This window comes from Oryzias melastigma, linkage group LG3 (genome assembly GCF_002922805.2).
Source record: "Oryzias melastigma strain HK-1 linkage group LG3, ASM292280v2, whole genome shotgun sequence".
Classification (NCBI taxonomy): domain Eukaryota; kingdom Metazoa; phylum Chordata; class Actinopteri; order Beloniformes; family Adrianichthyidae; genus Oryzias; species Oryzias melastigma.
This window is the reverse complement of record NC_050514.1, coordinates 29,367,302-29,383,307: the sequence shown is the minus strand read 5'-3', so window position 1 is coordinate 29,383,307 and position 16,006 is coordinate 29,367,302. Positions and strand designations below refer to the sequence as shown.

The following is a 16,006-nucleotide window of genomic DNA, read 5'->3' as shown; positions in this document are numbered from 1 at the left end:
TTTAATAATTTTTTCCACTTTCTTTTTACCTACGCAGATTAATATTGACTTGGAAAAATGTGAAAATCACTTGACATTTTTGGATTTCATAGTCTTAGTCTTAAATATTTTTGTTTCAAATATAATACCTTCACCAACCTTTAGCATTTGGACCAACTCTTGGAATTTATGAGCCTATTGTTTGGTTCCTTTGTATGTATGTGTGTATATATATATATATATATATATATATATATATATATATATATATATATAAGATTTTGCTGTGATAATTAGTTTTTTTATATTTAAATCAGAATGGCATTTTAGTTTAAAAAAAAGTTCTAATTTGTATGTTTGTTAATAATTATTTTAGTTAATAACAAAAAATTTAATGTTATGTGGTATAATACTATTAGCATATTAGCTTAGCTAAGAGCATAAGGTGAGGCGAATGAACCTCCTAGCAGAGGGATAACCAGCTCTAGTCCTTACAACTCCTCCATAAAATAAGGCATTTCAAACGCCACTTCAGTACAGCCCCAAAGGCAGCTGCAACTGGGGGGTAGGGAGAAGCCATAGGGAGCGGAAGAATTCAGATTCAGCTTTTGTATCTATGTTTAAAGACCCACTTCAATTAAAATAGTCTTTTTTGTGTTTTTAACATGTTTTTGTAGCATTTTTCTCCTAACAGAGGATATATACAAAATAATTTATGATTACAACTACATTTCTGAGTATTTTTCAGTTCACATCCTGTTGGATGAGAAAACTGGATGCTAGAAAAAGCTCAGGCTAGTGACGCACTTACTGAAACGGACATGCAGAAGTCTCCTTTCTATTCTGCTCCCTGCATGCACCAAGGCCCGTTCAAGGTGTGCGAGAAATGATGAGCGTTCAACGCTCATGTGCTCAACCGAGCTGGCTTTTGACTCAAAACTGTTTGGCTGGAATGATCCAATATTGCTTGCCATTATCTTTCCGCTGCAAATGCTAGCTTGCGCGTCAGCTCTCAACAACTGAGAGATGGTGAGGTTGCTTTGAGCCAACAGTCCCGCCCACAACCCAGAATTGCATTTCTAATGAGCTACAGCTGCTGGGCATGAAACATGTCTTAAAACATCAAAGAGTTTTGTGTTTTTTGTTGTTGTTGTTTTTTTTTTTTTTGGCTAAAAACTGCACAGTCATAATTGAAAAAAAAATGTAGTTAGTAGTAGTCAGTTGGAGTGTGACTTTAATAACTCAAAATTAAATATTAGTTGGAAGAATATATTAGCACATTAGCCTAGCTAAAAGCATATAGCATTAGGCTGAATTTGAAACCCCCCCAACAGCTACACCCTTTAGCTACATTTAGCCATCCAAACTGAGAGAAATAGATAACTTACGTTTTTGCTCATCGTCAAACAAGTAAAGAAATGTGTTTCTCCTCCCCCACATGTCCAAGGCAGATCTCCTTACTGGTGGAGGGATAACCAGCCATAAGCTAGTCCCTACCACTCCTTCATGAAAAAAAACATTTCGGACACCACAACAGCTCCAAATGCCCCTTCAATTGGAGGGGTAAGGAGAGGTCGCAGCGGTAGGGGATGAAATCTGATTCAGCTTTATTATCTGTCTGTAAAAAACAAGATAATTTTCACTTTTAATAGAAGATAAACTGGAGATTTTCTTCCCTCTGATCAGCTGCAGTCCCAGGCTGTTACAGACATTTACAGACAACTTTCCAGATGAAGAAAGTCCCTTTTTCTTTTTTTTTTTTTTTTAGTCGTCAATTCTGTTTTTAGTTATGTGCAGCAATTTCATGTTGACGTCTGCATGAATAATTTCTCATAATCCGTGGAACACCACTGACTCAGATGCTGGCACATTCCTGGGATTCTCCCATCTTAATATCAGCCTTCTAAACATGGAGGTTTCGCTCCGTAAAGCCGTTCCGGTTTCATCTGAGCATTAATACACGTTGCTAATTAAACAAATACCAGCAAAATTTAAATATAGTGTTATGAAACATGGTTGTAAAAAATCCTAAATCAGGAGCTGATCATCGCTAAACCTGACTATGGTAAATGTTGACATTAATGCTTTTTTTTTTTTACCTCTACTGAGAAATATACAGCTATTACTTTAGAATATCTAGACAATTCTTTATAGTTTTTTTGTGTGTGTAATTTTTTTTTTCTTTAGTGCAAGTTGTTTAAGTTATAAACTGAACAATCAGATGCATCAATAAAAGTGCGTCCAGCATTTGAAACGTTTGATTGTTTTCAAGGGGAAGGAGTGTGGACTCTTGTTTGGCGAGAGTGGTTGCTGTAGACTCAGACTGGCCCAGACCAATTACTGCTTACTGACGTCATCTGGATTCAACATGGAGGCGTCTGTATAGTGAAAAAATGGTGATTAAATGGATTTCATTTGGTTGGAGACAGAAGTAAACCATTTTTATGGTTGCTGTCAAACTATCTATCCAGATCTCATACACAGTCAGTGTTTGAAACATGGTAGCAAACCAGGGTTCTGAAGTGGAGCAGAGTCCACATGTTTGGTTCACACCAGAGTTTTATATATATATATATATATATATATATATATATATATATATATATATATATATATATATATATATATATATATTTGGATTTTACTGAATTTGCTATGTTTCAAAACATTTCCACTCCAATAATCTAAAGATCTCTTTCACAAGCGTTCCCACTGGTTTTTTAGTTATGCCTTTTAAAAAAAAAATTATTATGGCTTTGGGTCACGAGCAAATGTTTGTTCCAAGCTCTCTCCAGCCGACAACTTTAAGCTTTAATCTTGAAATATCACAAAATTAATGCAAAAAAAGTAGTAATTCTGCAATATAGAGAGCTAACCATGGCTCCGAAGAAAACCTCAGAAGACCTGAAATAGATTTATATCTACTTACTTAGCCATGTGATTTATTGTTGCTTGAGGATTCTTAATACTCGGAATCTATGTTGGAAAAATATAAGTATCTGATCTTAAGTTATGAACCGGTTAATGATAATGCACGTAAAGGAAATGGTAAGGTCGAGCCAGGGTGGGATTATACAGGTTCACTTCCTCCCACTCCCTTTCAGCCAATCTATCTTTTAATGTCTAGTTTTCCTGTGTTTGACGTGTCTTTATGGGTGTAAGCTTTTGATTGCTTGAAATAAACCACTTCTATTCTAATAATTTTGTGATAAAATCAAAAACCTGTATCGTGTTCTAGGACACATTTTCTGTAGAGAAGCAGAAGTTCATATGAAACTCATGCCCTGTTGCTAGCTCACAGCCCCTCACCACCCCATGATGCAGGTGCAACAAAAACGGGAGCAATATTGGAGTTATCGAAATGTACAGTTGTGGTCCAAATGGCACCTCGGACGAGGAAAACAAAAACATTCAAAGATCTATTAGTCTACAAGTGGATGCATCAGAATGGAGTAGAGCAGGGAACTTGTGGCCTGCTAACTGCAATTTGTACTACTACTATCTTCAATAAAGACCTACTCAGAAATGCAGTTTTAATCAGAATTCTTCCCTCCCCCTTCATTTGGCCCTCCAAACGGAGAGTTATGAAAAATAGTGTCTCACATTTCGGACATCACTTTCGTTGATGACGTCATCTAAAATTGCCAGTCCACTAGCATTTGGCGCGTTCTATAACTTTAAAAAGTTCATACAAAACAAAAAGTCATTACTTACATTTAAATGTTAACTTGTGTGGTTTGGAGCGCACCCATGTGAAGGAAAACACTTCTCAGCGTGACGTGGTTTAGCCTCCTGGAGGAGGACTTTGTATCCCTCCATTTGGAGGGTCGGATAAAAAAATATACATTTTCTGGACACACTTGCACATAAACTTCCCCTTCAAATGGAGGGGAAGGGAGAAGGGCTAGGGAGAAGGGAAGAATTCGGACTGTTCTACATGTCCTCCATTATGAGAAAAAACCTAAAATGTTAAAAGCACCAAAAACAAATATTTAATTGCAAATATAAATGCTCTTCTTTAGTTTTATTTCAAAAAGTGGCTTTTTTTTTAGAATAATTCAAAACTCTACAGTGGAGCCCTGAAAAGGTGAGTAGAAGGAAGTAGAACAGACTGAAGAAGAGGATTGTGTCTGACGCAGAAAAAAAAAAAGTCCCCAAAAAGGCGTCTGATGCCAACTTTGCTTCAAATACTCCCCACTAATAACACTCTGAGAGCCACAGAGGAGGGTTTAGCATTCAGCCGCCCCCTTCACCCTGCTGCTGCTGTTGTCAGGATTCTGCTGGGCTGGACCGCTCAGCACTGCAGCCACGCTTCTCCGGCTAAAGGGCACAAAGACAAAGCGCCAGAGCCGATAATCTGTGTCTCATCCAGAAGCAGCATGCGGCAGACGGCTATTGTACTTCTCTTCTGTGATGTCGGAGCCTTTCACAGGAGCCACAAAAGACTCTGGATTATTGAGATTCTCCTGATAATTTCACCATTGTTGTTGATATTAAGACATTGGAGGGAGTGTGAAATATCTGCGCTGCTCACCTGCGGCTCAAACATAGCTGTTGTGCAGTTGCTCTTTGTAAAGCCTGTTGATTACAGAGCCGCCGTGACCCATTTGATGTGGTACGAAATGTATCAGTTTGACCTCTTAAATATTGCATTGATGTACATGCTCAGTGCTTTACCCGGCAACACTCAGACCAGGAAGCACACGCTGGGAGGCTGTCGATCAGATGTGCGTCCGTGTTAATGTAGCAGAATTAATTATTATTCTTTTGACTGAACAGGACATTTGAAACAAATTAATCATGTGCAAGACAGGAAGTTGGACAGAAACGCTTTTTCAGTTCAAACCTGGCCAATCAGAGCTGCTTTGATAACAACTGTTTGGCAATTTCAGCCAAACGTCAGTGATTTATTTTCCCTTCTTCCCGTCTTTCCTTTTCAGGCATTAATTACCTGACTTTTGTGTTTTCTATTTAAGTCTAATTGCTCTGTGCCACAGAGCACACACAACTTTCCATTCTTGGATTCATTCACAAAAAATTGGAGTAATTAGACAGAACTTTAATGAAAAAACAAACTGATCAATAAAGACATTCTTGTAGCGCTAACAAAGGAGAATGCTTAAAAATGATTCCCTTTTTTTATTTCAGGTCACAGTCACAGACATAATGAAGCCTTGAAATTGGTTCTCTTTTACTGCTTTACAAAAAAAAATACAATTACAATATAATTGCCTAGAGTAACAGAGATAACAGGGGTTGGTGTCACCGTCAAAGGGGCCGTGTTCTTCTTTCATCACATGATATGGAAATTATTTCGGCTGGTTTGATCTTTCTCTATTTACATAATATCAGCGAGCTCGAGCAGCATGGCTGTGGTTAATACTGCATTGTGCATTGTCCTGATAATTAAAGCCAATAGCCGCCCGGCGAGCAGGTCTTGTTGAGAACAAATAAATCATATGCACTTTCCTGGCTAACACAGTGCTGCCTGAGCAAACAGATACAATGAAGTCAGGGCCACGCTGCACACTCGGTCAATGATAGAGTGACTCATTTCTCATTAGCAAGGCTTGATTCCACATGGTTTGCCTCTTGCGTAACGCCCCAGTCCACGTCTGTGCCGCCACGCCACTCCGACTGACACCTCTTAACCAAACACGCCAAATGGAATAGACACAAACCTTCACTTCTCATCAGCATTCAGCGGGAACCACGGGCTTCACCCCGGCCTCGCTTTTCATGTTGGACAACAAAGACACCATTTGTACGCACCTGAAATGGTTGCCTAAGAAGAAATTGCACCAGACATCAGAAGGAAAAAAAAACTGAGCCCTGTTAGCTTTGGGAATGATTTGGTGAGGGAAGGATCTAATCCACAGCCACGAGGAAAACACCCAGCACCGTTCTCCTATTCTGCTCTACAAAAGCGGCGATGGAAATTTCTTATCGTGCCTAACAGGTCTTAACGTTGTGCGAGTGCAAACTTGGGTGTGTAATAATGCATGACATAAATGGCTGTTATTTATTTGTCAGAAAGTGAGGCAAAATGACTTTGGGCTTTAATGGAAATGAAAAGGTTAAGCAGCAGCGGTATTAGCCAGGAGCTGCTAATCAAAAGCTCTTGATTAACTGATCAGCAGCGTCAGCAGCTCAGTAAATGAAGAATTTTTCTCAGCTCTCTGTTCCGCAGCTTTCAGGATTGTGGGAACTGAATGTCAGCGGAGCAACCATTGCTGTCCATCAATAAGGGAAGGGTGATGAAGGGAACGCTAAATGGTACTGAGTTCATCAATCAGATGCCTGACCACAAAGTCAGACAGAAACAAACATGGAGAAAAAAAAACAATTATAGTTAGTGCAATTATTAAAATTGAACTGACATGAAAAGCCTTCCTCACAACTGTCCTTTTGGCTAGATATATACGGTCTGTGGGCGAGAAATGGGCAAATCTGTATATGCCCATACAAGAAAAAACAAAAATATAAAAAATTAAAGTTGTAGATGGGTTGGTTAGCCGGTACAGTAAAAACATTGGTGATAATTTTTTTCTATGGGTATGCTGCAGCCAACTCGTTGGACCTAACCTTTATACGACCCGTATAGTAACTAGAGGGGTAGCAGGTGAGATGCCAACACATTCTCATCCCCAAGTCGTCACATTTTGAAGTTTGGTTAAGGACCCCTCCATGACACTTTTTGACATTTTAAGTGTCCCCAACTTGTCGTTTTTTGACATGCTGGCTGTTTGTAAAATCAAGAGTCCACAACCCACGGGACGCAGTACCAGATGGAGTACCGGACGGGGACTGGTCCTCGGGACGCGTCCAGTACTGCATCTGGTACCAGTTTGGGTCCGGTAACACGTCTGGTACTGTATCTGGTACCACCGGCTTAGGGTACCAGTATACTGGACCAGTTCCGGTTTGCGGCCCGGAGATTGGGGACCTGTGATTTAATGGGAACAACCAGCACGTCAATAAAAGACGAGTTGGGGACGGCTCAAAAAGAGACAGGAGGGGTCCCTAACCAAACGTCAATATGTGACGACTTGGGAGTGAGAATGTGTTGGAGATGCAGGTGTGTCAAACACATTTTTAATATTTTTTGGATCTCCTGTGGACGGTACACCTGTTAATGCTGTACAAGTGATAAGTGCACACAGCCTGACAGTTAGGAATGAGGAAATTAGAAAATCAGAGCGTAGTTTGTGTGAACATTATCCAGAAATCCTACAGGCACTTGTTGATCATGTTCACACACTGTGTGTGCAGCAGTTCCCCCCATTCAGTGAAAGGCCAGCAATTGTACTTTACTAATGACTAGAGTGTGGTGTAAGAGCATTGTACCACAGCATCACCAGTACGTCATAAGCCTGTTAAATATTTTTACTCTTCACTAGCCTTTTAGATACTTCCCATTATATTTACCACACAATGGGACGTTCTATTTTAATAACGTCTCTTAACCCTTTAATGCATGGAGGTCATTACAGTGTACAGAATGCGTTGATAGCAAATATATGATGTAGACCACAAGATACTAAGCAGAGAGAAGATGCTCACTTCCAAAATAATAGTTCATGGATTTGATGGGAGGCTACTGTAGATCCTATGATGATTAATGTTGAGTTTAATGACTCTTACTCTTGTTACGCGACTCTACATTCAGAGACATTGTCTTTAACCTGTTTTAGATAGATCAGCCTAAAGAGATAAAGGGGCCACCATTACAACCAACGCATTCTCACGTCCTCATATATGGACTTACGGTTCATGAAGGGTGAGGGATGAGTCACTATGACATTTTGAGTTGTCGTTTTGTCAATTGACAGTTTTTGACGTGCTGGCTGTTCCCCTTAATTCAAGGGTCCCCAACCTCTAGGTCGCAAGCCGGTACCGGTCCGAGAGCCGCTTGGGAAGAAATGCATGTGCTAATCAGGTGTTCCCAACCCTTGGGACACGCCTGGTGCCAGTAATGGATGTATGAGTTGAGAGTTGGGGACATGTCAAAAAGGCGGCCCGAACCATACGTGCATATATGACAAGAATGTGAAGCATTAAAATGATATCACATTTTAAATTATTTGCAGTTATACCTACAAATGACCATATAGCTTAATTGGTATTTAGTGGACAGATAAATTTATCTTTAAAGATTTTAAATATATACTCCCTATTATTATGTGTCCCCAAATATGAATAAAAACAATTAGTACAAAAATACTAACTGATTTTATTCTTGGATACAGAATAGTGTGTTTTCAAAGGTCATTGATGGATTACGATCATGATGGATTTCTGTGATTTTTCATAAACTATTAGACAATCCCAACAAGAAGTGAAGGTAGAGTGGCCAGAGGTGTAGCTTTAAAAGTGATGTGGTAAATTATCATGGGCTATTAAAATGAATCAAGCTGTTTTCTTGCTGTTCCTGCCACACAATGATCAGATTTAGGAAATGCTTGTCATTGCTATTTATTGTTGCAAAGTGTAGTTTAATAGCCTAATAGCTTTGTTTGTAAAGTAGCTTTCTCCCAATGAGTCATATGTAGTTTTAGCATAATCTATAAAAGCTATTCAACTTTATATGATTTCTTTTCTATGTTTTTTACTTTAGTTAAAAAGTAATATCAACGTAGGCAATGTTTGATGTAAAAAAACTGAATTCTGAAAAGGGTTTCCATGCGTTTAGCAGCAAATTGTCCTCCCAGCATAGTGTGGGCTCAGTTAATGAAAATATGCATTCATTATAACTCAAACAATTAGGCACAGTGAGCAGTTCAGACATTCATCTTCCTCTGTTTTGGGGCCCTGGTGCAGTGCTGGTATCAGCAGCACTCCATAAGGGAGAGCAAGCACAGCAGTGCTTTGTTTTGTGGGTGCAAAGAGTAAGCTTTCAACTAAACGGCGAAATGTCAAACTTTATCGTGCAAGCTAGCGGGACCTCTCTTCTGCTCCGGTGCTTGTAGGCCGGCTGCAGGACTACCCCAGATCAGCATTGTACCGTACTCTCCGAGGACCTGCCCTGCTTCTACCTCTGAAAATAGCACAATAAGGAGGTCTGCTGGAAACAGGCCTGCAACACATCCTGCTACAACTCGCTTTAACGTGTCAGGAGGCTCCACTGTTCTGCTGATGGACAGGTACTGAAGCAGGTCGACGTTGCACCGTCCTCCAGAGCAAAGTCATAAACACAATAAGATATTCTTCCGAGCCGTTGCCCCGCCTTCGGTGCGTATTCATTATTGCAACAAACGACTTCGACAACCCCCAAAGTCGCTTCCCCTTCCAGAGGTGTGGTCGTTCACGTGCGGGGAGACAAATTGGAGTTTGTGTTCAACAAAGACAGGAAGTATAATGGCATGCAGTGAAGACAGCTTGTATCAGGGCTGCGAGAGTGCAGGGAGCCATGATAAAGTGCTGTAATAAAACACAAACAAAAGCCAGCAAGACAGATTAGACAAGACTTACAGCTCGGAGAGTTGGAGGTGCTTGAAGAGCTGCCATGACAGAGTGGTGAGAGGATTCTTTGACAAGTTTCTGTGCGGGAAAGAAAGAGAGAAAGAACAAAGACAGCATTAAACTGACTTATTTTATGTTGATGATTTCATGTCTGTCATGTCTGCTGTGTTTTTCTCCTCCACGTCTTGTTTTTGTGCGCCCTTGTTTTTAAAGCAAAGCTGGCTGTACGGTCATTTTGACTTTTATCCTTATTTTTCTTCATGATGCCGAACACATTCAAAGCCGGCTAATTTTGTTTCCATATTAAAAAAAAGAAAAAGTATTTACTGTCACAGATGTATTCTCTGCAGTTTTCAGAGTGTCTGCACATCTGACTCTCTTTCTGTTTGTTTTGCAGAAGTTGAGACAGGTGCACGAGAGGTTACGGCGCAGCTGCGCTTTATTTTTCTGCTGCTGTACAAGCTTCGAACTCGTGTAAAACCTCTGCCAGATCCATGACTTGGCTACCTTAAGAGTATCACATTCAGTGCAGAAAAAGACAGTTTGGCTGCCGAATAAATCACTGTAGATTAGAATATGAATGACAACAGAGAAACTTCACAGGTGTGAGAGTTCATTGCATGTTTCGTCACAATTAAATTGTTTTGTAAGCAGCTTGCAAAGCATGATCCATAAACTGAAGTCATACACCCATTGTTGAACATCAAATTCTTAAACAGCTTAAAACCCCACTTTAACTGCTCACAGCAGACAGATCACAGAGGAAAAAACATACATTTAAGTCCAAATCACATCAACAAATCCCTCAACACAAAAACATTCTAAATATCACAATGCCACTTAATAAACAAACATTAAAAACTAAACTAAAATGTAACATGATAAAAATTTAAAAAACATTTAGGGAACTTCCAGAAAACAAAATGAAATTTTAAAAGACAATAAGAAGCCAGAAAAGGCAGGTATTATAGGAGATCATTGATTGGATGATGATATCCAGTATCACTTCATTACTTTCAGTTAAAATGATGGACAAACTCCTTGATGGAATCAGTGATGTCCCATTGTACCAATATTTTCTAGTTTTTCTAAAAAAGAAAAAAAAAATAACATATAAGCAAATGTTATTCATAAATATCCAAATGTTAATGCTAAGAACAAAACAATACTGAAACTGCTGACCAATATGGACATCAAAAGTTTTTCTAACCGGTATATTTAAAATGTATTTTACTGTGCTGCTACTACAGCTTTGGGGATTATAAAGTTAATCGTAATGTTAATAAATAACTGGAAACAAAAGGTAGCATGAGACATTTCTGATTGTACGTCGAGTGATTTGTTGATGTGATTTGCCTTTCAGGGCCACTGTATTTAACTAATCTAGAAAAAATAAATCTTAAAACAATGTTTATATGTTCAGTGGTAATTATGCAAATGTTTTTACATTTATGCAGCTTCAATAATACACCCAAACTCACAAATTAGTCAAATAACTTACGATACTTTGAGGATTTATTTTCCTCATAAAGTAAAAATGAACTCCTGGTGCGTTTTCAGACATCTGTATATAGTAAATAAGTAATATATAGTAAATAGTTACACAATCTACTAATATCACCATAACGATGACTTGATTTGTCAGGCTAAGAACAGAAAACTAAATGAATGATCTGAATTACTGTTGACCTTTTAAAAATGTTTAATATTTATTAGAACCACAGAAAACCAGCAATAGGTGAAGAAAACAAAACATAAAACAAAAGGCTCATCAAAGGTTGTCAGTGAAGCCATCAATCATTAGTTGCAGTTATTTTTTGTGTTTAAGAGAATAATGATCTAAATTAAGGTGAAAAAAGTCTTCATTTTCCTGCTCTTTTTTGGAGCATACTAATTATTATATTATATGTTTTCTTGTTATATATATATATAACTTTTTCACTTTGTGTTTGCAAATAAAATGAAATCACATGAAATTAAAGTGACAAATATTTGCATCTTGCTTTAAGTGTTCAGTCGTTCCCTGGAGAAATGCTGCAAATGGGTAAAAAATAAAAACACAAAATTGTTCATTATGGTATTTACGTACATCACTGACTAAATCTGCTAATTTTCTTGCTCTAACACACACTTACCGTCTGCAGCAGGTTAATTTGTATGAAAGAGCTATTAGACACTTGTATAACCAGGCGTGTCACCATAGCAACAGGGAGCAAAGGATGCTGCGGGTCTCTCTCGCTGCCAGATCACACCTGGATCCATGTAAATGCACAAACGGTATATGCTAACTATATAAAAAAGTGAATTTATTTTCTTTAAATGTTACCATGAAAAGAGCCATCTGTAGGTAGAGGTTATGTGCGCTTTACGTAAACATGAAGTTCTACTTTGCTTATAAATTTACATCATATTAGGAAAATGCTTTTAGAGGCAAAGCTGAGCTGCTAAGTTCTCACATCAGATCCTGCTCCCTTAAATCCCCCATTTTCAATCCGCAGGGTTCCAAACAGGCACACATCAATTTGAGCAACTTAAAATAGACGCGTGTTCGCTCTTGTATATCAAAAATATACATATGCCCACAATTACACTTGAGCCCATAACTGTTATGATTAGGCATGAAAAACTGCCATTTAAAGAGTAGAACATGAAGGGGGTTTACTTAAAAAAAAAAACAAGGTAATATAAAAATAAAAGTCATATTTAAGGAATGAACAACATGGAGGTCTATAAAAAAAACTCTCACCCTGCTGGCTTTGCATTTATAATAACTGCAACTAATTCAGACAATTGACATCATTACACTCGACTGCAAAGTGAACTATGTCGCTTGTAAAGTGGAATCCACACGGGTGCAGCATTAACCCTGACCTAAAAAAAACGTGAACAAACTCTTTTTTTTTTAAAGCATTCTGCCCCAGGGAGTTACCACGACTACAGTCCAAGAAGCACAAAAGTGTCTTTCAGGAATAAAAGTAATAAATTGAAAATGATTACTGTACTAAAATAGCTCCAAATAATTTACTGTACAGAGTACCTTGTATATGTATCAGGTGTCAAAACCCACTTAACCTTGCTTATGCTAAAGACTAGCATAACTAGCATGTTTTCCTGTTTTTCTTGTTGATCAGAGCTTGTTTTTAGCAGTACCAACCCCCTAAATACGCTGTGACATCGTAACCTTGGTCCGCTCAATCCAACCATCCTCCACTGATCAAAAGGGGGCTGTGTATTATAAATACAGGGTAGAAGGGGGTGGACCCGTCTCCGAGTTAATCTGAGTCACAAATTATGAAAAAGGCTGGTAAATGTCTGATGGGTAAACACGGCAAAGAGGTGGAAGTGCTTTCAGAGGACTGATGGGATTAGCCACTTTTCTATTATGTGTTTTTTTTTCCCCTGTCCGGTTAAAGCTTGTTTCAGGCAACAAAGTGAGCAGCTGCTGGAACTGTGTGATTTTTTTTTTTTTTTTTTTTTTTGAAGGTCCATTTTGTTCTTTGGCTCACTCCTGAGAGTGCTGTCTATGAAAGCAAACCAAACCAGATGAAGGTGTAAAATCTCTCAGCATCCCTTGACGGTTCCACCTGAATCTGTGGTTCAGTCTCAAATCTCCTGTCTGGTTGCAAGTTCCTTTTTTGACAAACAGAATGTCTTCTTTCCTTCAGTCTCAATTGGGAAGAAACTAGACAAAAGATCTACTTGTAGAGAACACACAAAGGTTGAAGACTTAATTAAAAAAAAATCTCTAAAAATATTTTTCATCATCAAATCATTACAAACCTTTGCAGAAACACTGATGCTTGATCTCAGAACAATGTACCTCCCTTAAGGACCCACTCCTATGAAAACCATGTTTTTGGGACATTTTTCTGTTCTACAATTCAGAGGCAAATTTCTAATAAACTACTAGCACTCTGTAGAAACTGTGTCCAAGAAAACGACACGTTATAGATCAATTGGTGATCAGAATGGGACTTTAAAAAGCAGCTCAAGAACAAAGATCAACATTTTGGATGAGCTGTGCTTTGTCCTCAAATCTGCCAGACAAGGAGGCAGATCTTCCTTAACGTCTCCTATGACATTTTTGTTAATAAAAAAAAGTTCTCAGTAGTGTTTTAATTATGATTATGAAGTTTTAACCAACATCCCACAACCTAAATGTCTTAAAAAGCCGTTTATGTTGATCTAAAGCCTCTTGTTTCCAAAAACTCCTCTGAGGGGGCGTGGCTTTTGGAGCCCCACCCCTTCTGTCTGATTATGATAGCTCTGAGTCTCGCTAACGTAAATCTTCACCGCTGCTACATAAAAATGTCCATCAATATCAGTAATGTCCATCCGTATGGTTCTGATCCGGCTGTCAGCTGGGACGAGGAAGTGAAGATCTTCATGGACAGAACTTCCTCCAAAATCCTGATTCTTTCTCCTTCCAGTTCACCAAAGACTCTTTTAGCTAATTCTCCAATGTTTATTGACTGGGATCAATACATTCAATCATTGGTTTCTCAGAGTTCTTGATAAAATAATCAAAGCTAACATCAAAATGCTCTTTCATTGATTTACAATCCTTTCCAACTGCGGTCAAATGAGCCGCCGTTCACATTTCCGTGGTCACATCAAGAAGCTCTGTGGAGTCTGGTGGAGATTTTCCAGCGTTCTCAGTCCTGCTACCGTAAGTATTGGATGAAACTCACACCAAAAAATCCAGTGATGCTGATTTGACCACAGAAATGTGAACGGCGGCTCATTTGACTGCAGTCAATGTGAAGATACCATCTTCTCTTCTCCAGAACCTGAACTAGACACTAGGAACAGATGAGGGTTTAGTGCATGTGCAGCAGAGCTGTTGATGGAAAGAAGATCATTCATTCAAACAGAGTCTGTCCAAGACAGTTTGATTGACAGATTTAAAAGGAGAAATACTCGGAAATGCAAAAAAACGAAACGATTTCTCATTACATTTCTTCTTTTTCATAAGAAAAATGACACACATACATGTTAAAAACTCACTGAACTACTTTTGATAAGGCACAGCAAACTAAAAGGACAACAGCTTTCCTCAACAGGTTTCTCTGGAATAGTTGAAGCGAACCACCTGAAGGTATTTATAAGCTGTAACTCTGACAGACTCATTAAAAATTAGATTTGATTGTCTTTATTAAATTAGGCGTAGGTTGAACTTTTGTTTTAATTGAATAACTATTCCTATGCTGAATCACCCACAAGCTAACATTCATGTTCTGATCAAACTTTCCGTGAATGTGTTGCTGTCATTCAAGGAGAGGAGTATTTTTAGTGCTCCGAGTGAGACCTCCCCACATTTCGGCTTTGTTCCAAAGGTCACTCTTCCTATCATGACAAGAAATGTCACCAACAATTGGATTTGGGACGGGGGTTAAATTACAATAACAAACAAACAAGCAAAAAACCGATCGAAGCTGAAGCGATGGAAAAAGACAGGAGGTGAAGGAGGCCAAGTGCTGCTGGGACGGCAGATAAATATTAAATTAGGAAAATTAGTGGTGTTGAAAAATGCGTCTGTTCCTGACACGAGCAGCCATGTTTGCGGACCGAGTGAGGCACGGAGCTGACATGCAGCATCAGCACAGCAGCTCTGTGTTCACTGAGCCACAAACCGCTGCTGCTGCGGCTCAGACGGAGCTCATTTGAATAAGGAATTACAAATTTGTGATTCACATGAAAGTTTCATTAGGTTAAGGTAAGAAAAAGTAGACAGCACAGCAAAAGATGCATCTAGGTTTTATTATCGATGATAGTATTTGCTTCCCATGCCAGTGGGTAAGAAGAATGCTAAACTTAACCTGCGTGTTAGACTCCTCTGCAGAGAAGGTGCAACTCCTCCTCCTCCTCCTCCTCCTCCTCCTCCTCCCTGCTTCGTTAATAATTCTGTTTGGCACAGATGCCACTGGGAGGGCTTGGCCACTCGAGAGGGTTGGCTAATTAGTGCAGCATTACTTGAAGACGAAATGTACTGTCTCAGAGTGGGGGAGGTCTGCAGATTGACATTCAGGATCATGTGCAGGGGAACCAGACAGTCACCGAGCTCAGTGTCGCAGCGGATCAGCGACACCGACGCAGCAAAGTCCAGCTTTCATCGCTTTCACTCAGAAGAAGCCGCTAATGTTTTCTGCTGCCACATTATCGGATTGCTTCCATTTAGCCCTGCCTTCGTGTCTTTGGCGACCCTTTTTTCTCCTTGGAATGTGTCACAGCTTTTTATGCTCTGAGTAATGTGAAGGGCTGTAATCTCCAAAATCACCTTCAACAACAGCATCTCTGTGTTATTTTAAGTTGTTTCCTCCATGAGCCTCATTCTGAGAAAGCAAATGCTTTTTTCATCCGAGCTCAGAAGCTGACATTTTCAAAAAGGAGTGGTAATTTTTGACAAAATGTGCAGATTATTATGCAATTTGATCAAAGCCATTTTGTGTCCCCGTTTAATGTCAGACTGTCTTTTTAGATTATTCAAAACATATTACAGAACAAAGAACAGTCAATGCAGGATTTTTCTTCTTTATTGTGGAAGAATTGTTTTTTTTTTTTACTT

At 39.0% G+C, this 16,006-nt stretch overlaps 1 protein-coding gene across 6 annotated transcripts in view; it reads right to left on the bottom strand.

The window, feature by feature from the left end:
* ntrk3b (neurotrophic tyrosine kinase, receptor, type 3b) overlaps window positions 1–16,006 on the bottom strand; it is a 280,707-nt gene that overhangs the window by 141,351 nt on the left and 123,350 nt on the right. For all 6 annotated transcript variants that reach the window (XM_024295435.2, XM_024295438.2, XM_024295436.2 and 3 more), the window contains exon 4: window positions 9,451–9,519. In XM_024295435.2, the coding sequence (XP_024151203.1) occupies window positions 9,451–9,519 (69 nt within the window). The remainder of the gene's footprint in view (window positions 1–9,450; window positions 9,520–16,006) is intronic.